Genomic DNA, 15684 nt, shown 5'->3' with positions numbered 1-15684 from the left:
TGTATATAATTTATCCTTATTCACTTGACCTGCAAAAATCAGCGAAGTCCATTGTACACTTGCATTTATAAATATCCTTGGGTATAAAATCCTCACACTAAAAAAGTGCTGCTTTCTCAAAACACTTCCTTGCGCTGCTTTCTCCAAAAATGGTACTTCCTTCACCAATCACTCTTTCTCCAGGAAACAGGCTTCTTTCGGCACTGCTCCACTGTATTTGACAGACGTGTTGTTTTATAAAGTCGACAGAAGAACTTTATCATTTGAAGAGGAGGAGCACATTCGCGTACTCGAAGATCTCCTTCGTTGCTGTATTAATAAAATAACACATTATTGGCTATGCAAACTGGTCTAAATGTACTTCTTTTTTGAAGCACGAAGACCAACACACACATGTACAATATATCATGTCATTCTGCCATAGTAAAGGCTATTGCAGCCTGTCAGATCTGTATCCAGATGATAATAATTGTCACATTTTTCGTAAAGTCCGTTTCAATCCGCAGTGGACAATATGTCTTACTTTGGTCCATTTTCGTAGCTTTGAAATAACCATAATTAGTCACAGTGCAGCGTGTCGGTGAAGACATAACACTTTAACCCTGTTGGCCCTGTTGATTTTTACCAACAACCAAAACATTGTCAGTAACATACAGACCCACTCAGGCATTTCTGATCATAACATCGTTACCTGTGACATCAACGTTTCTCCTAAATGGAAACGTAAACCGATCAGGAAAATATACCAATACAACAAAGCTGATGTTAGCTCCCTGAAGTGTTCACTTCAGAAAGAAACTGAAACCTTTTTCGCAAATCAGCCAGAGCAGAATTCTGTTGATTCAAATTGGACAATATTCAAAGATATAGTGAACTCACACATGGAGAGAACCATACCTCACAAAATGTCTAAAAGCAAACAGTCCTATCCATGGATAAACCAGTTTATAACACAACAAATGAGAAAACGAGACAGATTGTACAGAAAGTACAAATCAGCTGATTCATCATCCAAAACAAAATTTTGGAAAGCTTACAAGAAGCAGAGAAACCATGTTACAAGTCTCCTTCGTGACAGCCAAAATTCATACATGAATAATGTTGTTGGTCCTTCGTTGGACACAAACCCTAAACAGTTTTGGACCTACGTGAAGTCCCTAAAAAGGGAATCCTTGGGCATTCCCCCGCTTGTAGCTAATAACAAGACATTTTCTACTGACAAGGGAATAGCAGAGACACTTAACAACCAATTCACCTCGGTCTTTACTAAGGAAAATATGGACTCAGTACCGTCAAAAGGTTCATCACCTTTTCAAAGCATCCCCGATTTGGTAATTGACCTCAGTGGAGTCATAAAGCAACTGCAAGATCTTAAATGTAACAAGGCTAGTGGACCAGATAACATCTCTTCCAAATTCCTGCATGACTATGCTACCGACCTGGGTCCCATACTACACTTCATCTTACAACAATCATATAGCTCCAGCACATTACCATCAGACTGGAAGAAAGCGTTGGTCACTGGTATTTATAAGAAAGGCACTAAATCTTCACCAGAGAATTACCGCCCCGTAAGTCTAACCTGTATTTGCTCAAAAATCATGGAGCATATCATCTTGTCTCACACTGCAAAACACCTAGCAGGTAATAAAATCATAATAGACCAACAGCATGGTTTTCGGGAAAAGATGTCTTGCGAGACTCAACTTCTCCAAGCTTCTCATGACTGGGCCGAGGTGTTGAATCGAGGTGGCCAGACGGACGTTTTGCTACTAGATTTTAGCAAAGCGTTCGATAAAGTTCCTCATCATAGACTGTCCATCAAACTTGAATACTATGGCATCAAAGGGAAGACCCTACAGTGGATACAGGAATTTTTATCAGGGCGTGAGCAATGTGTAGCAGTCATCGGCACACACTCCAAGTGGACACCAGTTACATCAGGCGTACCACAGGGCTCCGTCTTAGGGCCAACCCTTTTCTACTTTATATTAACGATATTGTGTCCGACGTGAGTTCCACCCTCCGTCTGTTTGCGGACGATAGCATTTTATACAGGGAAATAAACAACACCGAAGACCAAATAAAGCTCCAAAATGACCTTCAAAAAGTCTTCAATTGGGCCGACCAATGGCAAATGTGTTTTAATGCATCAAAATGTGAGTTCCTTCAAATTACACGCAAAACCAAACCGCTGAAGCACATCTACAGTGTGGACGGTCAAAACATCACTGAATCTTCTAAACATAAGTACCTGGGAGTTACCATCAACAAGCACCTAGACTGGAAAGACCACGTGCAGAGTATAACATCCAGAGCTCGTAGCACTCTAGGCGTCCTCAGGCGAAATTTATCTGCCTGCCCCAGGGAAGTTAAGGAGCGTGCATACCAAGCCTTAGTGCGCCCGAAGTTGGAGTATTCGTCAGCAGCTTGGAGCCCATATGCCAGTGGTCAAGTGAATTCCTTGGAATCTGTGCAGCGTCAGGCGGCTCGGTTTGTCACTAATAACTACGAAAGGACAGCCAGCGTTACTGAGATGCTCCAGGACCTTCAGTGGGATTCTCTATCTACTCGTAGGCTGCTTCAACAATGTTCTATGTTTTATAAGATCAAATATGGACTTGTTAACATCCCCTTTCCGAGTTGTGTTATTCCATCCAACCGACCGGGAAGAGACTCCAACATCTGCTGCTACCAAAACATCCAGGCCAGGGTTAACTCCTACAGATTTTCCTACTTCGTGCGCATCATACCTATTTGGAATAGGCTTCCTACATCTGTGGTGATAGCTCCTTCACTTCACATTCCAGAGTTTGGCACTACCAATCCTGAGGGATATGCAGCCAACCTCAACGCATCACAAAATCTAAGGAGCAGTGGTTTTTACTTGCACCCCTCAATGTATGTTTTTGAGCACGATTAGCACGTCAGCACATCACAACTCTTTGGACAAGTTTTCAGCTTCTTCTGGAGTATACAATTCAAGATTCAAGATTCAAGCACACAACGGTATCCGTACTTGACGAGATCCATCAATCTTCTTCAGTGCCGCCGACAAGGGGGGTAACCGGGGTAGTTACCCCGGGGCCCGGGGTCCTAGGGGGCCCGTAAAAAGTGAAGAGAAGATACTTTACTATGGGGCATTAAAAGCCAAGAAAACGGACCTCAGGGGCCCGTAAAAGGTTCAGAATAGATATCTTGCAATTAAGGCATATTTTCGTTACTTTACTATACGGGCCGACAAAGGTCTCTTTTCTTAGGCCTAAGGTATCTCTTCTTTGCTTTTTACGGGCCCTCCAAGGTCTCTTTTTTTCTTTTTATGGGTCCATTATATATATTTTCTTTGCTTATTAAGGTTTTTTTACATACTCACTAAGGTCTCTTTTCTTTCCTTTACGGGCCTATGGTATCTTTTCTTTGCTTTTTACGGGCCCACTACGGTCTCTTTTCTTTGCCTTTACGGGTCCATTATAAGGTATGTTTTCTTTGCTCTTTTACGGCCCATAAAAACCAAACAAAAGTAACGGGCCCGTAAAAACATAGAAAAGAGACGCATTTTATAAAAAAAACACAAGATAGCGTTTGAAGCACACACTCTAATAAATATTTCACTTGAATTTTACTCTTTGCTTTTGCCAAAATGATCATCCTCGATATAATGAAATCTACGAGAAATCAGGGGAGTGCACAGCTTAATCGTGGGAATACAAATTGCAAATTTTCGCGCGCTTCGCGAGCATTGTGCCCTACTGCCCTTCACTTTATTATGATCATTTACCTTAAAATTGGCAATTTTTCCGCGCTTCGCACGGAGTTTCTTTCAATATGTCCAATCTGGGAGCAAAAGTCGCTAATTTTAATTACAAATTTTTGCGAGCTTGGCGCGCATAATTCACCGGTTCATACCGGGTGTCCAAAAAAAGGTTACATGTAGATTTTTGATAAATCATCTAAGTTAATGTCAACAAATATAAATATCCTTTTCATGACATAATCTATGTACTCTCTACTAGTACCCCTGTGAATGTCAAGTTCGCAACCTAAGTACTTAATCCGCATTCCACGCATTCCTGAGCAAGCTCTTTACAAGACATAATGCAACACGAGGTTCATTAGGCATATACCACCGTCACAGTCACCGTGCATTTGGCAGGGCACTTGAGTAGGCCCAGCCATAGCATGACAGATGCAGTATTCTATTCTGATAAAAAAAGAATAAAACTTGTTCATTTTTATTTCAAGAGTTCAGTCAGAAATGTAAAAAGAAACAGCAGCGATATCAAGTCAACAAAATCTAAGCAAGTCTTAAATGCAAAAGATTGTTATTAATTTCAGTATGTTGTTTGCTTTCACCAAAAACGTGTTCTTCTTTAATAACCATCTTCCTTTATTTGTTACTACCAAGAGTCAAGAAGCTCTAAAACTGATTTATTTTCAGTGTGCAATATTTAATTTTTCAATATGTTTCTTTTGTGCAATAAGTTCAACAATGAAAAATAAGGGAAACATGAAAAGTAATAAAGAAAAACAAAATCTGAAAACAAAGTCGTGCTTGTGTTCAACTTTCGTTGTGCGATATTTTGATGGTTAGCCACTCTTGACACCCCTGTCATCTTGCGTTCATAAGTTAAGTTGCTTTTAAGATTTAAATTGGCAAATTTTTTACACTTCGCGTGGAAGTTGTTCAGAGAAACTTAATATGGGAGCAAAATGCCGTTCAAATTGCAAATTTGTGCGCGCTTCGCGAGCATTTTCTCCTTCAATGTTCATATTTGATTATTGGCATCTAAACATGCTACTTTCGCTCCCGTCTGCAACATATGTTCAAGGATTTTACACCACCCCTCCCTCCCCCATGATGTTACAAAGAAATTTATGCCACTGTTGCCCCCCCCCCCACACACACACACACTTATGAAGTCCTGCACCGTCATCACTGATCAAAGGGGCCCGTGCGTTCACATTGCCCCCGGGCCCGTAATAGCTCTCGGCGGCACTGATCTTCTTCGCTCAGAGGATGATATAACATGTAGGAAATTTATGATTTCCATGACCACACTCGGTAATACTCCATGATTAATCTAATTAACTGGTCAAGTTTTCTCTCTTTTGAGAGCTATAGCTACAGCCATTCACATTACAATCATATCGATATAGGTCTGCCAAGAATGATTACAAACATGATGTTTTGTAGCAAGTCATCTTGGATGTCCCCAATATCCTAATAGTAGAAATTAACCTTTCACATTACATCACTTCCTGTGGGTTTTCCCATGATGTCATTTCACTTTACAATCTCTAGGGGTTTTTCCCTTGACATAAACAGTCTTGATAAATGATGCTGTTATTTCTATCATAGGGATTTTCCAGAAAAGGCACAAACAAACTATTGCATGATTATAAAAGTAACTTCCCATACTTCATGACATAGGATTATACAGAGTACATCACAACATAAACACTGAAAAGGAAAATGTCAGAGCCATGTGTATCCTATATTATACTATGTTTCTATGCGTATTTGAAACTATCAGCCAAGTACCTTTCAATAATGGTAATTGTTTTCAAAAAACTATCATAGACCATTACCTTGACAGTTTACTGCTACGATGGGAAAATGGAATGAATGGGGTACTGTTATTGGACGGAATTGCACAGTCCGTCTGTGCTTTATTGCATTTCAATAAACGCTTGTCAATATCTCTTTAGATTATCGAAGTGTTTATGCAGCGGGTACCCGATTTTGATCGTCAGGTCCAATTCTCAAAAGGATATTAAAATATTCTTCCTCATTTGCTCGGTTCTTGATTAATATCAAGAAATCATTCTTGTTTGATTTGACTTTACATTCACACTAAAATAACGTTAGCGATAACAAATTACCTTATTAGCGCTCTAAGTATTAATATGTGATTTTATCTCTAAATTGCTAAACATGCGAACTACAAACAATGTATCCATTTATATTTCATTTCATTTTTTTTTTTTTTAAATTTTAGTATAACAATTGTATAGCACGCTTGTGATAGAACGTGAAAATTTCCCACTCAAAAACGTAAGTCCAGTTGCCTAGATTGTAGTTCAAAATATTATAAAATTGTATAGCACTTGACAATACAAACAGTTAGCTTACCCTTTTAGTAAAGAAACCACCATGACTAAATTTACTCCCATAATAGCTGTAAAAAGCTTATTTCCACACTGCGACATGTTCTTCTTCAATTCAGCTGAGCAGACGATATGCAAACATGATTTTCCGCGCAAATCACGAAACTATTATATTCCCACCTTATCAGTTTCGCGCCTTATAATATGATACTACCGCTTTTCATCTGAGACTATACATGTGCATAATGATAACGATATATAGCATTGATTTTAATGTGCTAATGTGTTCAAGGAAGTTAGATATCCACTCGTTATTACGCCTGCCTTCATATCGACATGATCGTAATGACTTTGAGGCGCATACTATCAAGATGCGGGTGACAGTATCTCCTCTTCATCCTAGAATGCATCACGAGGTGGCGTGCATTAACGTTAGATAGTCACCATATGACCAGAAACTCGGTAGAAAAGGAGTTATAGCAATCAATGAGCTATTTATTAAAACGCATAGTGATAATAAGATGATAGTTTTGTTTAACAACTGTATGCTTACGAACGTTGGCATAAAAAGTTTATCAAGAAACATTTTAGTATGTAAATATGTTTTCCTTATAAATGTGTGTTTAAGACTGGGCTAAATGTAATCACAGTGTTGTCCTATTTCTAACCTTGTTAAAATACACCATCAACGTCAAAACGAATGGAGTGTATTTATTTAATATAAAAAGCGTGCTTCTTTGTATCAAGAAAAACATGTTAGATAGAATGTATTTACACCCGATCAAATACTTACAAACAGCAAAACATTTCTTGTCATTATTATCTCTGTTCATCTTAATTCATCATAGCCGACTCTTGTACTAAGGGTTATATGTACTGAGGAAAAGCAATGTATGATACTAATAATGTAAAGTGATCATACACCTTTTTGTCATCTTACCACAGCTGGTTCGTGTCATCAATATTACATTTTTTCAGCCCGTAATTCAGGTCACCTAATTAGGTCAGTTGGATTGCAGCTATTCAAGGCTAAAGCTAGACTATAGAGAGAAGTTGTTAGCTTAATAATACAGGGTTCCTATCATGCAAGTCCCCATGACATTTGCGGAAAATCATAAAAAAGTTTTTAAAATGTTTTGGTTATGCATAAAGTGAGCGGGGTTTGTTGCTACTTTTTATCAGCTTCACTGAACAATACAGGGCGCTATCGGGTGATTTTTTGTTAGGATCTAGTTTTGCTACATTAGTGGAACCAATGTTTTCTGGCATCCTTACACCCCATATGATAAAACTGGGATTGGTTCCATTTGTATGCCCCTTGTGCTTTCCACGACGGGTCGAAGGTCATAATGGGACCAAAGGTTAAAATTTGTTGTATCATGGTGTCATTCTGCTTAGTTCAGAAGTTATAAAGTAAACCAGTCAAATGTCAAATATCTTATGCATGCACAAAGGCCATATTTTCAAAATGCACTGATTCAATCGCAAATTGTCTCAAATTACTTCTCTTGGTAAACGAAATGGAAAATAATTTGTTTGAGCAATGTACGATGGGAGAAAATCATGGGTCAAAGGTTATAAATATACATTTCTTCGGTTGCATAAACTCTGAAGGGGGACATGACAATAAACATTCCACCAAAATTGTGAATTAAATATAAATTTGAGATTTCCTATAATTATTTTGATGAAATCGAATCATATTTGAATTTTGACCTCTGTGTATGAAATTTTGACATTTAACCTATTCGAAGGGTATAACTCCTGAACTAAGCACCGTAGAAAAATATCACAATTGAATTTTTATTCCCTCCGATGAGAGGGACAATTTGAGATACATTACAACATGATGGGACTAATTTTAAGTTTTGGCCCCACTGTCACCTTCGACCCCTCATGCGAACTACAAAAAATAGAAAAAATGGAACCAATCAAATTTTTATCATTTCAGGTTCAAAATGCCAAAATCCATTGGTTCCACTGATGTAGGAAAATAAAATCCCAAACTCATAGCACTCTGTACTTAAATGCAGCCATTTATGAAATTTTCGGTCAGAAATGCTGTTTTATGCTTTTTGTGCATCACTTTGTGTCTGACAACTGATTCCCTTTGAATGAACAATTGAATCGAAAGATTAAGCTAGGTGTTCTAGGTGCCACATTGCTGCAGACTAGGTCTTCCTTCATGTGTAATTGCTTTGAAAGGGATATTTCGAGAATGTTCCTTGTCAAAATTTCAGTTGATTTCGATCAATTTTGTTCTGGAATACCAGAATGTAACTCAAATTTCACGATATTGTTGCCAAACGAATTAATATGCAAGAAATTATTTGTACATAAACATTAAGTAGCCAGAGGTTTCCAGTGGTACAAAAACCTCAACTTTTTTGAGAAATGCCCTTTTAAGCACCTCTTGCGGATACTGTTGACAATAGTTTTTCTCTACTGTTCATCTTGCTGGTGCCTCGCATGCTGTAGAATGTGTTGCAAAGTCCTGTAAGTTGAGGTTGTCGCCTATTTGACCACTTATGTAAGTTAAAGCCCTAATAGACGATCTTTTTTCAGAATATACCTTTTTTTCAAAACCAATTTTTTGGCATATTTGTAATGATTACACATGTTCCAACTTACATCTATGAGCAGATTGTCAAATTCGCCCTAGTAAAACGGGATTATTTTTCGTTTGTACGACATATTATCATAATTTTCAGATTATGATAATATGTCGGAACGGTCGCAAATCTTAGTCTCCTACGAAGAAGCCAGTTTGGTTACGCTCCCTCCACACATGTGGAACTGGCTGTATAGGAGACTAACTCTGAGGCCGCATTCGGTGTCCTGAAGTTTATGATGTTATTTCTTTGCCAATTTAAAAATGTTTTTCGCGTCCAAATGTACCGGAACTGTCATAATGATTGCATATTAACTTTTGTATAATTTTGGAAGAAAAAAAAGGAAAATCTAAAAATTTTAAAAGATCGTACATTAAGGCATTATACATCTTAATAAAGTCAACCATTGAAATAAATCCCTTTTAAATAATTGGAACAAACAAAAGTGTTGTGTTCCAGCGAAAGGGACTAAAAGGGGGATTATTTTGTCCATTGGTTGAATGAAATGAGAAGCACAAGATTCTTTGTTAAAGATACTGCTGTTTCTATATAATACATTAAATTAGAATGCAAAACTTGTTATTGGGGCACTCAAAGTGGGAAATTTTAGATAGTGTTTTATCTAGGTAATGATGATAAGTTAATTAAAGACGTTGTTTGGAATTGTATTTAGTAATGACGATACGGTGATAAAATTATACATTTTTCATAAAGGAAATGATACAAAGGATTTAACTAACACGGTCGATTTCTGCAAAAATGAGTTTTTAAGAGAAGCGCCAATTTGTTTTCTATGCAAACTTGTTTTGTTCATCACACAGCGTCATCATCACAAATCGCCATGAACTCTTACATACTTCTCATTATATCCTTCATTAATATATTCTCGTTCATTAATTGGTTAAACGAGTATCATGTGACCAAAAAGTCGATTGATTGAGGGAACGGGGTACTATTCAAAGTACTATATCCCCATGAAATAGTTTTACTATCTCCCTCTGAGCCCGTATGACCGGGATATCAGCAACTGTTCCGGGGTATTAATGTGTAGCAAGTTATGTTGTCTTGCGAAGCACACAAGCAGCACAGAAATGCAGCTAAAATACGGCGGTTTCATGCATAACAAGGGCATATAAATCTGAGTTACACCAGGATCAGTATCTTACTATTGATGGTTTCACTGTGCGTGATTTGTGCATGTAGGCCTACGTGCACTCAAATAAGCCTACATTATTTTACGCCTAAGTCTATATCTATGATAAAGGCCTTGCGTTTTTAACCAATCAATGAACAAAGAATATATTAATGATTGATATAAAACAAATATTTACTGCTCTAAATCCGCGATCTGGTGGAATATATTGGCGGTCTCGGGAAAATAGTAGGCGCACGGTCTCCAGCTCACTTCGGGGACCAATAGATTCCACCAGATTTCTCATCATGATAGTAAGTCGAATCCACTAGTTCTTCAACAGCCACACATGGCGATTTTGTTCCCTCATGTATAAATGAACGACTCAGACACATCACCTGTATGATAAAAAGATACGTTTCTGTCCCACATCGAATGCGGCGCTGCCATTCATCAGCTGACATGACTCTTTTTTTTTCCATATGCGCAAGCTGATTACGCATCTTCAACGTTACCAAGTTAAGAGAATCGATTTTTGTAACTTTTTATTTTCAAAACGCAGACCGGAAGTTCAAGGCGCAGACATATATTTTAAATTTGTAAATATTTGATCACTAAAATGAGCGCAAAGTCCCCTTTCGTAATTTTAGGGTTAAGGGTATTTACTCCCCGTTGACATGTTTTTCCGCAGTAACAATTGTTGATTTTTTAGTAAATTATACTAATTTGAAACCTATTTATTTACTTCAATACCATCTATAATACCTTTAATCAGTTTTAATCAACTATTCAACATCAAAACATTGCTGGAAAATGAGGAAACAAACTTTCTTATGATCTCATGAAAAACCTGTACAAAATCCCCATAGGAAAAGTGGCGGCGCTGTGCTTAATCAGGTAATTATGACGTCAGTCCTTGACGCCCGGGGTATTTGAACTCTTTTTTAAAACATGTGATGCATAACAAATGATTAGAGGAAAAAAGGTATCCCGCGATTAGTAATTGTCATGCGATTATATTATTTGCCACGATCCAAAAGAGGTAACTTCCATAGAGTTATTATGCAGCCTCACTACAGGGATTTCCTATCTAGCAGCGCATTATAATTGAAAATCATTGATTTCAAAATAGTCCAAGAGCTTAGGTTGAAATAATCATTTCCTTTGGTATTGAGGAGAAAATTTGGTGAACATCGTATTTTTGTAGATTTTTAGCCGAAATAAATTTTGCCTATAATCAATGATTTTCATTTCATTCTAGTCCAAGAGCTACTGACTTTTTACTTGTCAGTTGGGTTGTAATAATAATTTACTTTGGTATTGAGGAGAACATTTGGTGAAAATCGTATTTTTGTAGATTGTTTATTCAGTTGTTCAGTTTTAACATCAGATCAGGCTCAAAATGCCACAAATTACCGATCACCAGAAGGGAATGATAAAAGTATATCATAGTGAATGAAAATATAACTGTTCGATATAATTTGAGAAAAAATGAGATTCATGGCTCAATGGACAATCGCCCGAAATCTGGATGATAATAATAACAACCGAACCCAAATAGCGTTTGCATCAAACACCTGGGATCAAACATTGTTGATGATGACCAGCAGTGCAGTTGGGATAACTACAAGTTGATCATGATAACTTTTTGAAAGCAACATGGTTTTAACGTCATAATGAGCCTCATTAAAGCGCCGCCACTTTTTTCAATGGAATTTTACTGTGTAATTTACCGATAAAAAATAAGGATTTTTTTTCTTTCTTTTATTGATTAAAGTGTTTATATTTTAGTGACAGTTATATTTTATACGTTTTCCATTTGTAGTATCATTACAATTAATATTTTCGCGGTTATAGGGACTACGGAAAGACATTTCAACGCGATAGTTCATCTGGTGAACACTGTATACCCGTAATATAACCAAATATACGTTAGATGAATACAATTTTATAAATGTGGAATATATATACACAGCATATTATAAGAAATTGTATAAATAGTGAGTCAGTGTTTACATCTTAGATGGAATATGATAAGATGTGAAAGACCTTAAGATAATAATCTTTAGAGTGCATGCGGATAATAGGAATCTCACGTTACTTCCGGGCCAAATTAAATATCTAAAACCATGTGCCCCTCTAGCTCGTGAAGCTTCTACAGGTTTATATATAAATGTCCAACAATACAATGGCGAAATAACTAGTGTCTGAAATTTATATGGAGAAAAGCAAATTCTGCTGAGCTGAAAGTGTAATACTAGAGTTTAAAATAATTACAAAATTGCGTTAATCTGTGCTGTGCATATGATATTCTAAACAAATTATTCAAGACAGGAATCGTAATAATAATTCATGGTTTATTAAAATACACGGTAGCAGCTAATAGGTTGATGTGAAATGTACAATCAGTAAAAACAATAAAAAGCATGACATTATATTAAAATATCAAAAATATCACATAAAGCGCACATAAAGCGCACAACCAAGGGATGCGACCTCCTCCTGCAACCAAATCCTACGGAACGAGAAGCCCGCAGCTAAAAGTGCGGTCAACAGGACTTGGGAGAAATGGTGGAAATGAGGCGGTCTCACCCCAAGGATAAAATTATTCTAATAGTAATGACCAATAAACATCATCAATAAATGGATAAAATAATGATCAATATTGCACATGAAGAAAAACATATTTTTAATATTATTATTTGAAATAGAAAACAGCACAAAAAAGGAGTCGTGTAGAGCGAGTCATTTCTATTATCCCAGTCAGTAGCGTAGCCAGTGGGGTGGCAGGGGGGCAGACTGCCCCCTCGGACACCTAAAATGGGGATGAAGAAGCGGAAAAGTAGGGATGAAAAGAGGAGAAAGGAGAGAGGAAAGGTTAGGAAGAAAGAGAAGAGAAAGGGGTAGGAGAGGGAGAAAGAGAAGGAAAGAGGAAGGAGAGGGGGAAAGAGAAGGGAAAGGGAGGAGAGGGAGAGTAAAAATAGGGACGATACTCAAGGTTGCCACTCCGGACTGACAATGCTGGTTACGCGCCTGCAGAGGGTGAGAGAGGAAGAGATGGAAAAAAGCACCAAACCTCTAATGAGGGCATGTTCACTCGTTCCAAAGCAACAAGACTAATAAAACACATGTATCATACTGACTGAATGTATTTGTTTACCTCAAAAACGCTCGTGACATTATCAATCAGTCAACAAAGATATTAGCATTAAATCAAGTGTACAGATAGAAGAGGATATCCCCTACTAAAGACTAATATATTGGGGGCCATAATTGAGACGATGGGGTACGTGGATTGTAACTGGAATAGCCCAAAGTTGCAAACAACTAGCGTATATAAATGAAGACATGAGCACAAGAAGACCGTAAGTCCACTTGGCCCCTCAACATGTATACAGTAAAGTTACGTATAGTTTCTTAGTTTTGTATAATGTTTAATACATGTTCCAGGGTGAAAACATCATGAAAGGTTGTGAAAGGATTGTTTTGGCCCCTGAACATGTTTAAAACATTAGCAAACTATACAAAACTATACGCACTTTTAGTGTATACATGTTGAGGGGCCAAGTGGACGGTCTTCTTGCGCTCAGGTCTTCAAATGAGTTCGCTCTTTCGTAGCATGGGTTTGATTACAAATACACTGCACGTAATACATGCATTAGAAAAAAAATTACTATTTCTCTATTATTATGAATTATGTATTGAATGTCATCGCACTTTGCAATCTTTATGACAACATCACTGCGTGAATATGAATTGAATGTTGTGCCGATGTCCCTAGCACTGGATACACTTGATGTACTAGAATACGAAACACATCAATATCTTAAGTGATGTTAATTCTACCAATTCCATCATTAAATTACAAATTACTGTACGTACAGGGTGTCCCAGAATGATTTATACCGGGAAAGATGTATTTTTTGTAGGTATAATTATATTTAGATTTTAGAAATTGGATGTTTCTAATAGAAGTTACAGGATATTGCGTAAAAATGGTGAAATCCAAGTTTTTACAAAACTGCCTTTTTTGAAAACCTGTCAAATTACTAACCGTTCAGCACAAAGTTATTTGGAAAATGTTATGCAGCATATTTGTTGTGTCCTGTTCTTACTTCTTCTAAATAGTCGATATCTATCGATTATTTATGATGTTATGATGTTATGAAGCATTCCTTGTATGGAATGAAAGATTTGTTACGCTTGAGTGACCTTAAAATATTCTTTCTTTGGCGGCAGTTTTGAAGACAATTAATGCAGTGTGTGAGTTTCATCATTTGAAATGCCAGCAGGGATGGAATTTTCATAGAGTATAGAGAAGGTTCGTCCTCAGTGTCACAGCATGTTTTTATGTATCCAGTATTTGTGCAAACCTACAACTACGTAACGGAGAAGATTAAAATTTACTGCGGACAATCCTTGAGGAAGTTATATCCTTTGGAATAATGACATTTTTGGATAATAATTGTGGTAAAAATCACTTTTAATACGTTTTTCAACCTAGATATCTGAGTCATATTGAAATGTTTCACTAAATCCCATATCAAGAATCATTGGACGATGGTGATAAAGGATCCCTGTGTTATGAAGCCTTTGCGCTAGCCTTTCTGAAAGGCCCGTTGGTTATTTTCCCATAAAAATATTGCATCATAACAATACCCAGTAGTAAAATAGTAGTATTGTGGAATCTCCCCCAAAAATTGTGTAAAATGATACACCAAATGGCTTCAATTGGACCCTCATTTTGGAAGATTTTCCAACTTCTGAAGGAGGACATCCACCCTTAGACTTCCCTGCATATAGGTAAATAAGTGGCCCTTTTAACTTCTGCTTTGGACATCCGGCACTTTATGTTTAACGAAATAGGGCTATTGAAAACGTGTCCACGAATGGCTTCAATTGGCCGTCATTGGTAAATTTGTAGCTTTTTCAAACTTTAATTTTACACAGTTGTGCCAAAATAGTCCACCAAATGGCTTCAATTAGGTCTTAATTTTCCAAAAGTTTCTAACTTCTGAGGGGACAAATCCTCCGCTCTTGGCCATTCTATTTTTAGTTTTATACACATTTTAGCCCCTACCGGTAGATTACCGTCCTCGATCCGCCCCTGATATAGTTTTAAGTTGAAACCACTAATACACACATAACACGTTTTAACATAATCTCCACGTATGCATTTAACGTGGAGATTATGTTGAAACGTGTTATGTGTGTATTAGAGCTCGTGTTTTACATAAAACCAAATGTATGCAAAACAACTATTCCGGAGAAGTATAATGGAACGTGCACATTATAAAGTGAAATCGAACCTTCTACCGAACCACGCCAAAAAAACAGTTTGCTGTTGTCCTCCTAGAAGAACCCGACATTGATGTGCGGGGAGGGAAGAACTCAGTGCTGGAAGTAATATATTCGACACTAAAGGAAGAGATTGATTATCATCATCAATAAATCTAAAATATATTTCAAATAACTATTTCTGTCCACCTTCTTGGTGAACTTGAACTTTCAAAAGGACCCAGCTGGGCTCCATCGGCAAAAATCCGTCGTATACGACTGACCGAGTTTCGTGAACCTGGCCAAGGATCTGCAACGATTTGACTTTTTTCCAATATTTGACTGATGCTCGTATGCTTAATAAGTGTAACATGTACTTTGCATTTAAGTTCAACTACAATGTTCATTGTGCATGCTGTTGTGTTTCCCAATAAAAATAATCACGTACCTTGTTCAATCATGATGATGAATGTTGCGAATAACTCACGTACTGTATATCACATCATACTTTCATAACATTACATTATGCCCTCGTTATTTACATAAACACTGCAA

The 15684-nt window shown here is 37.2% G+C and overlaps 1 protein-coding gene across 3 annotated transcripts in view; it reads right to left on the bottom strand.

The window, feature by feature from the left end:
• Positions 1 to 15684, bottom strand: part of LOC140142087 (glycine receptor subunit alpha-2-like) — a 224845-nt gene that overhangs the window by 194908 nt on the left and 14253 nt on the right. For 2 of the 3 annotated variants that reach the window (XM_072164039.1, XM_072164042.1), the window contains exon 1: positions 6134 to 6496. The exons of the other annotated variant lie outside the window; for it this stretch is intronic. In XM_072164039.1, coding sequence (XP_072020140.1) covers positions 6134 to 6210 — 77 coding nt within the window. In that variant the 5' untranslated portion in view covers positions 6211 to 6496. Of the gene's footprint in view, positions 1 to 6133; positions 6497 to 15684 lie in introns of those variants that run through there. 3 annotated transcript variants of the gene reach the window in all.

Source organism: Amphiura filiformis, chromosome 20 (assembly GCF_039555335.1).
Source record: "Amphiura filiformis chromosome 20, Afil_fr2py, whole genome shotgun sequence".
NCBI classification, from domain to species: Eukaryota; Metazoa; Echinodermata; class Ophiuroidea; order Amphilepidida; family Amphiuridae; genus Amphiura; species Amphiura filiformis.
Note: the sequence above shows the minus strand (reverse complement) of the source record. Positions and strands in the feature narration are given on the sequence as shown.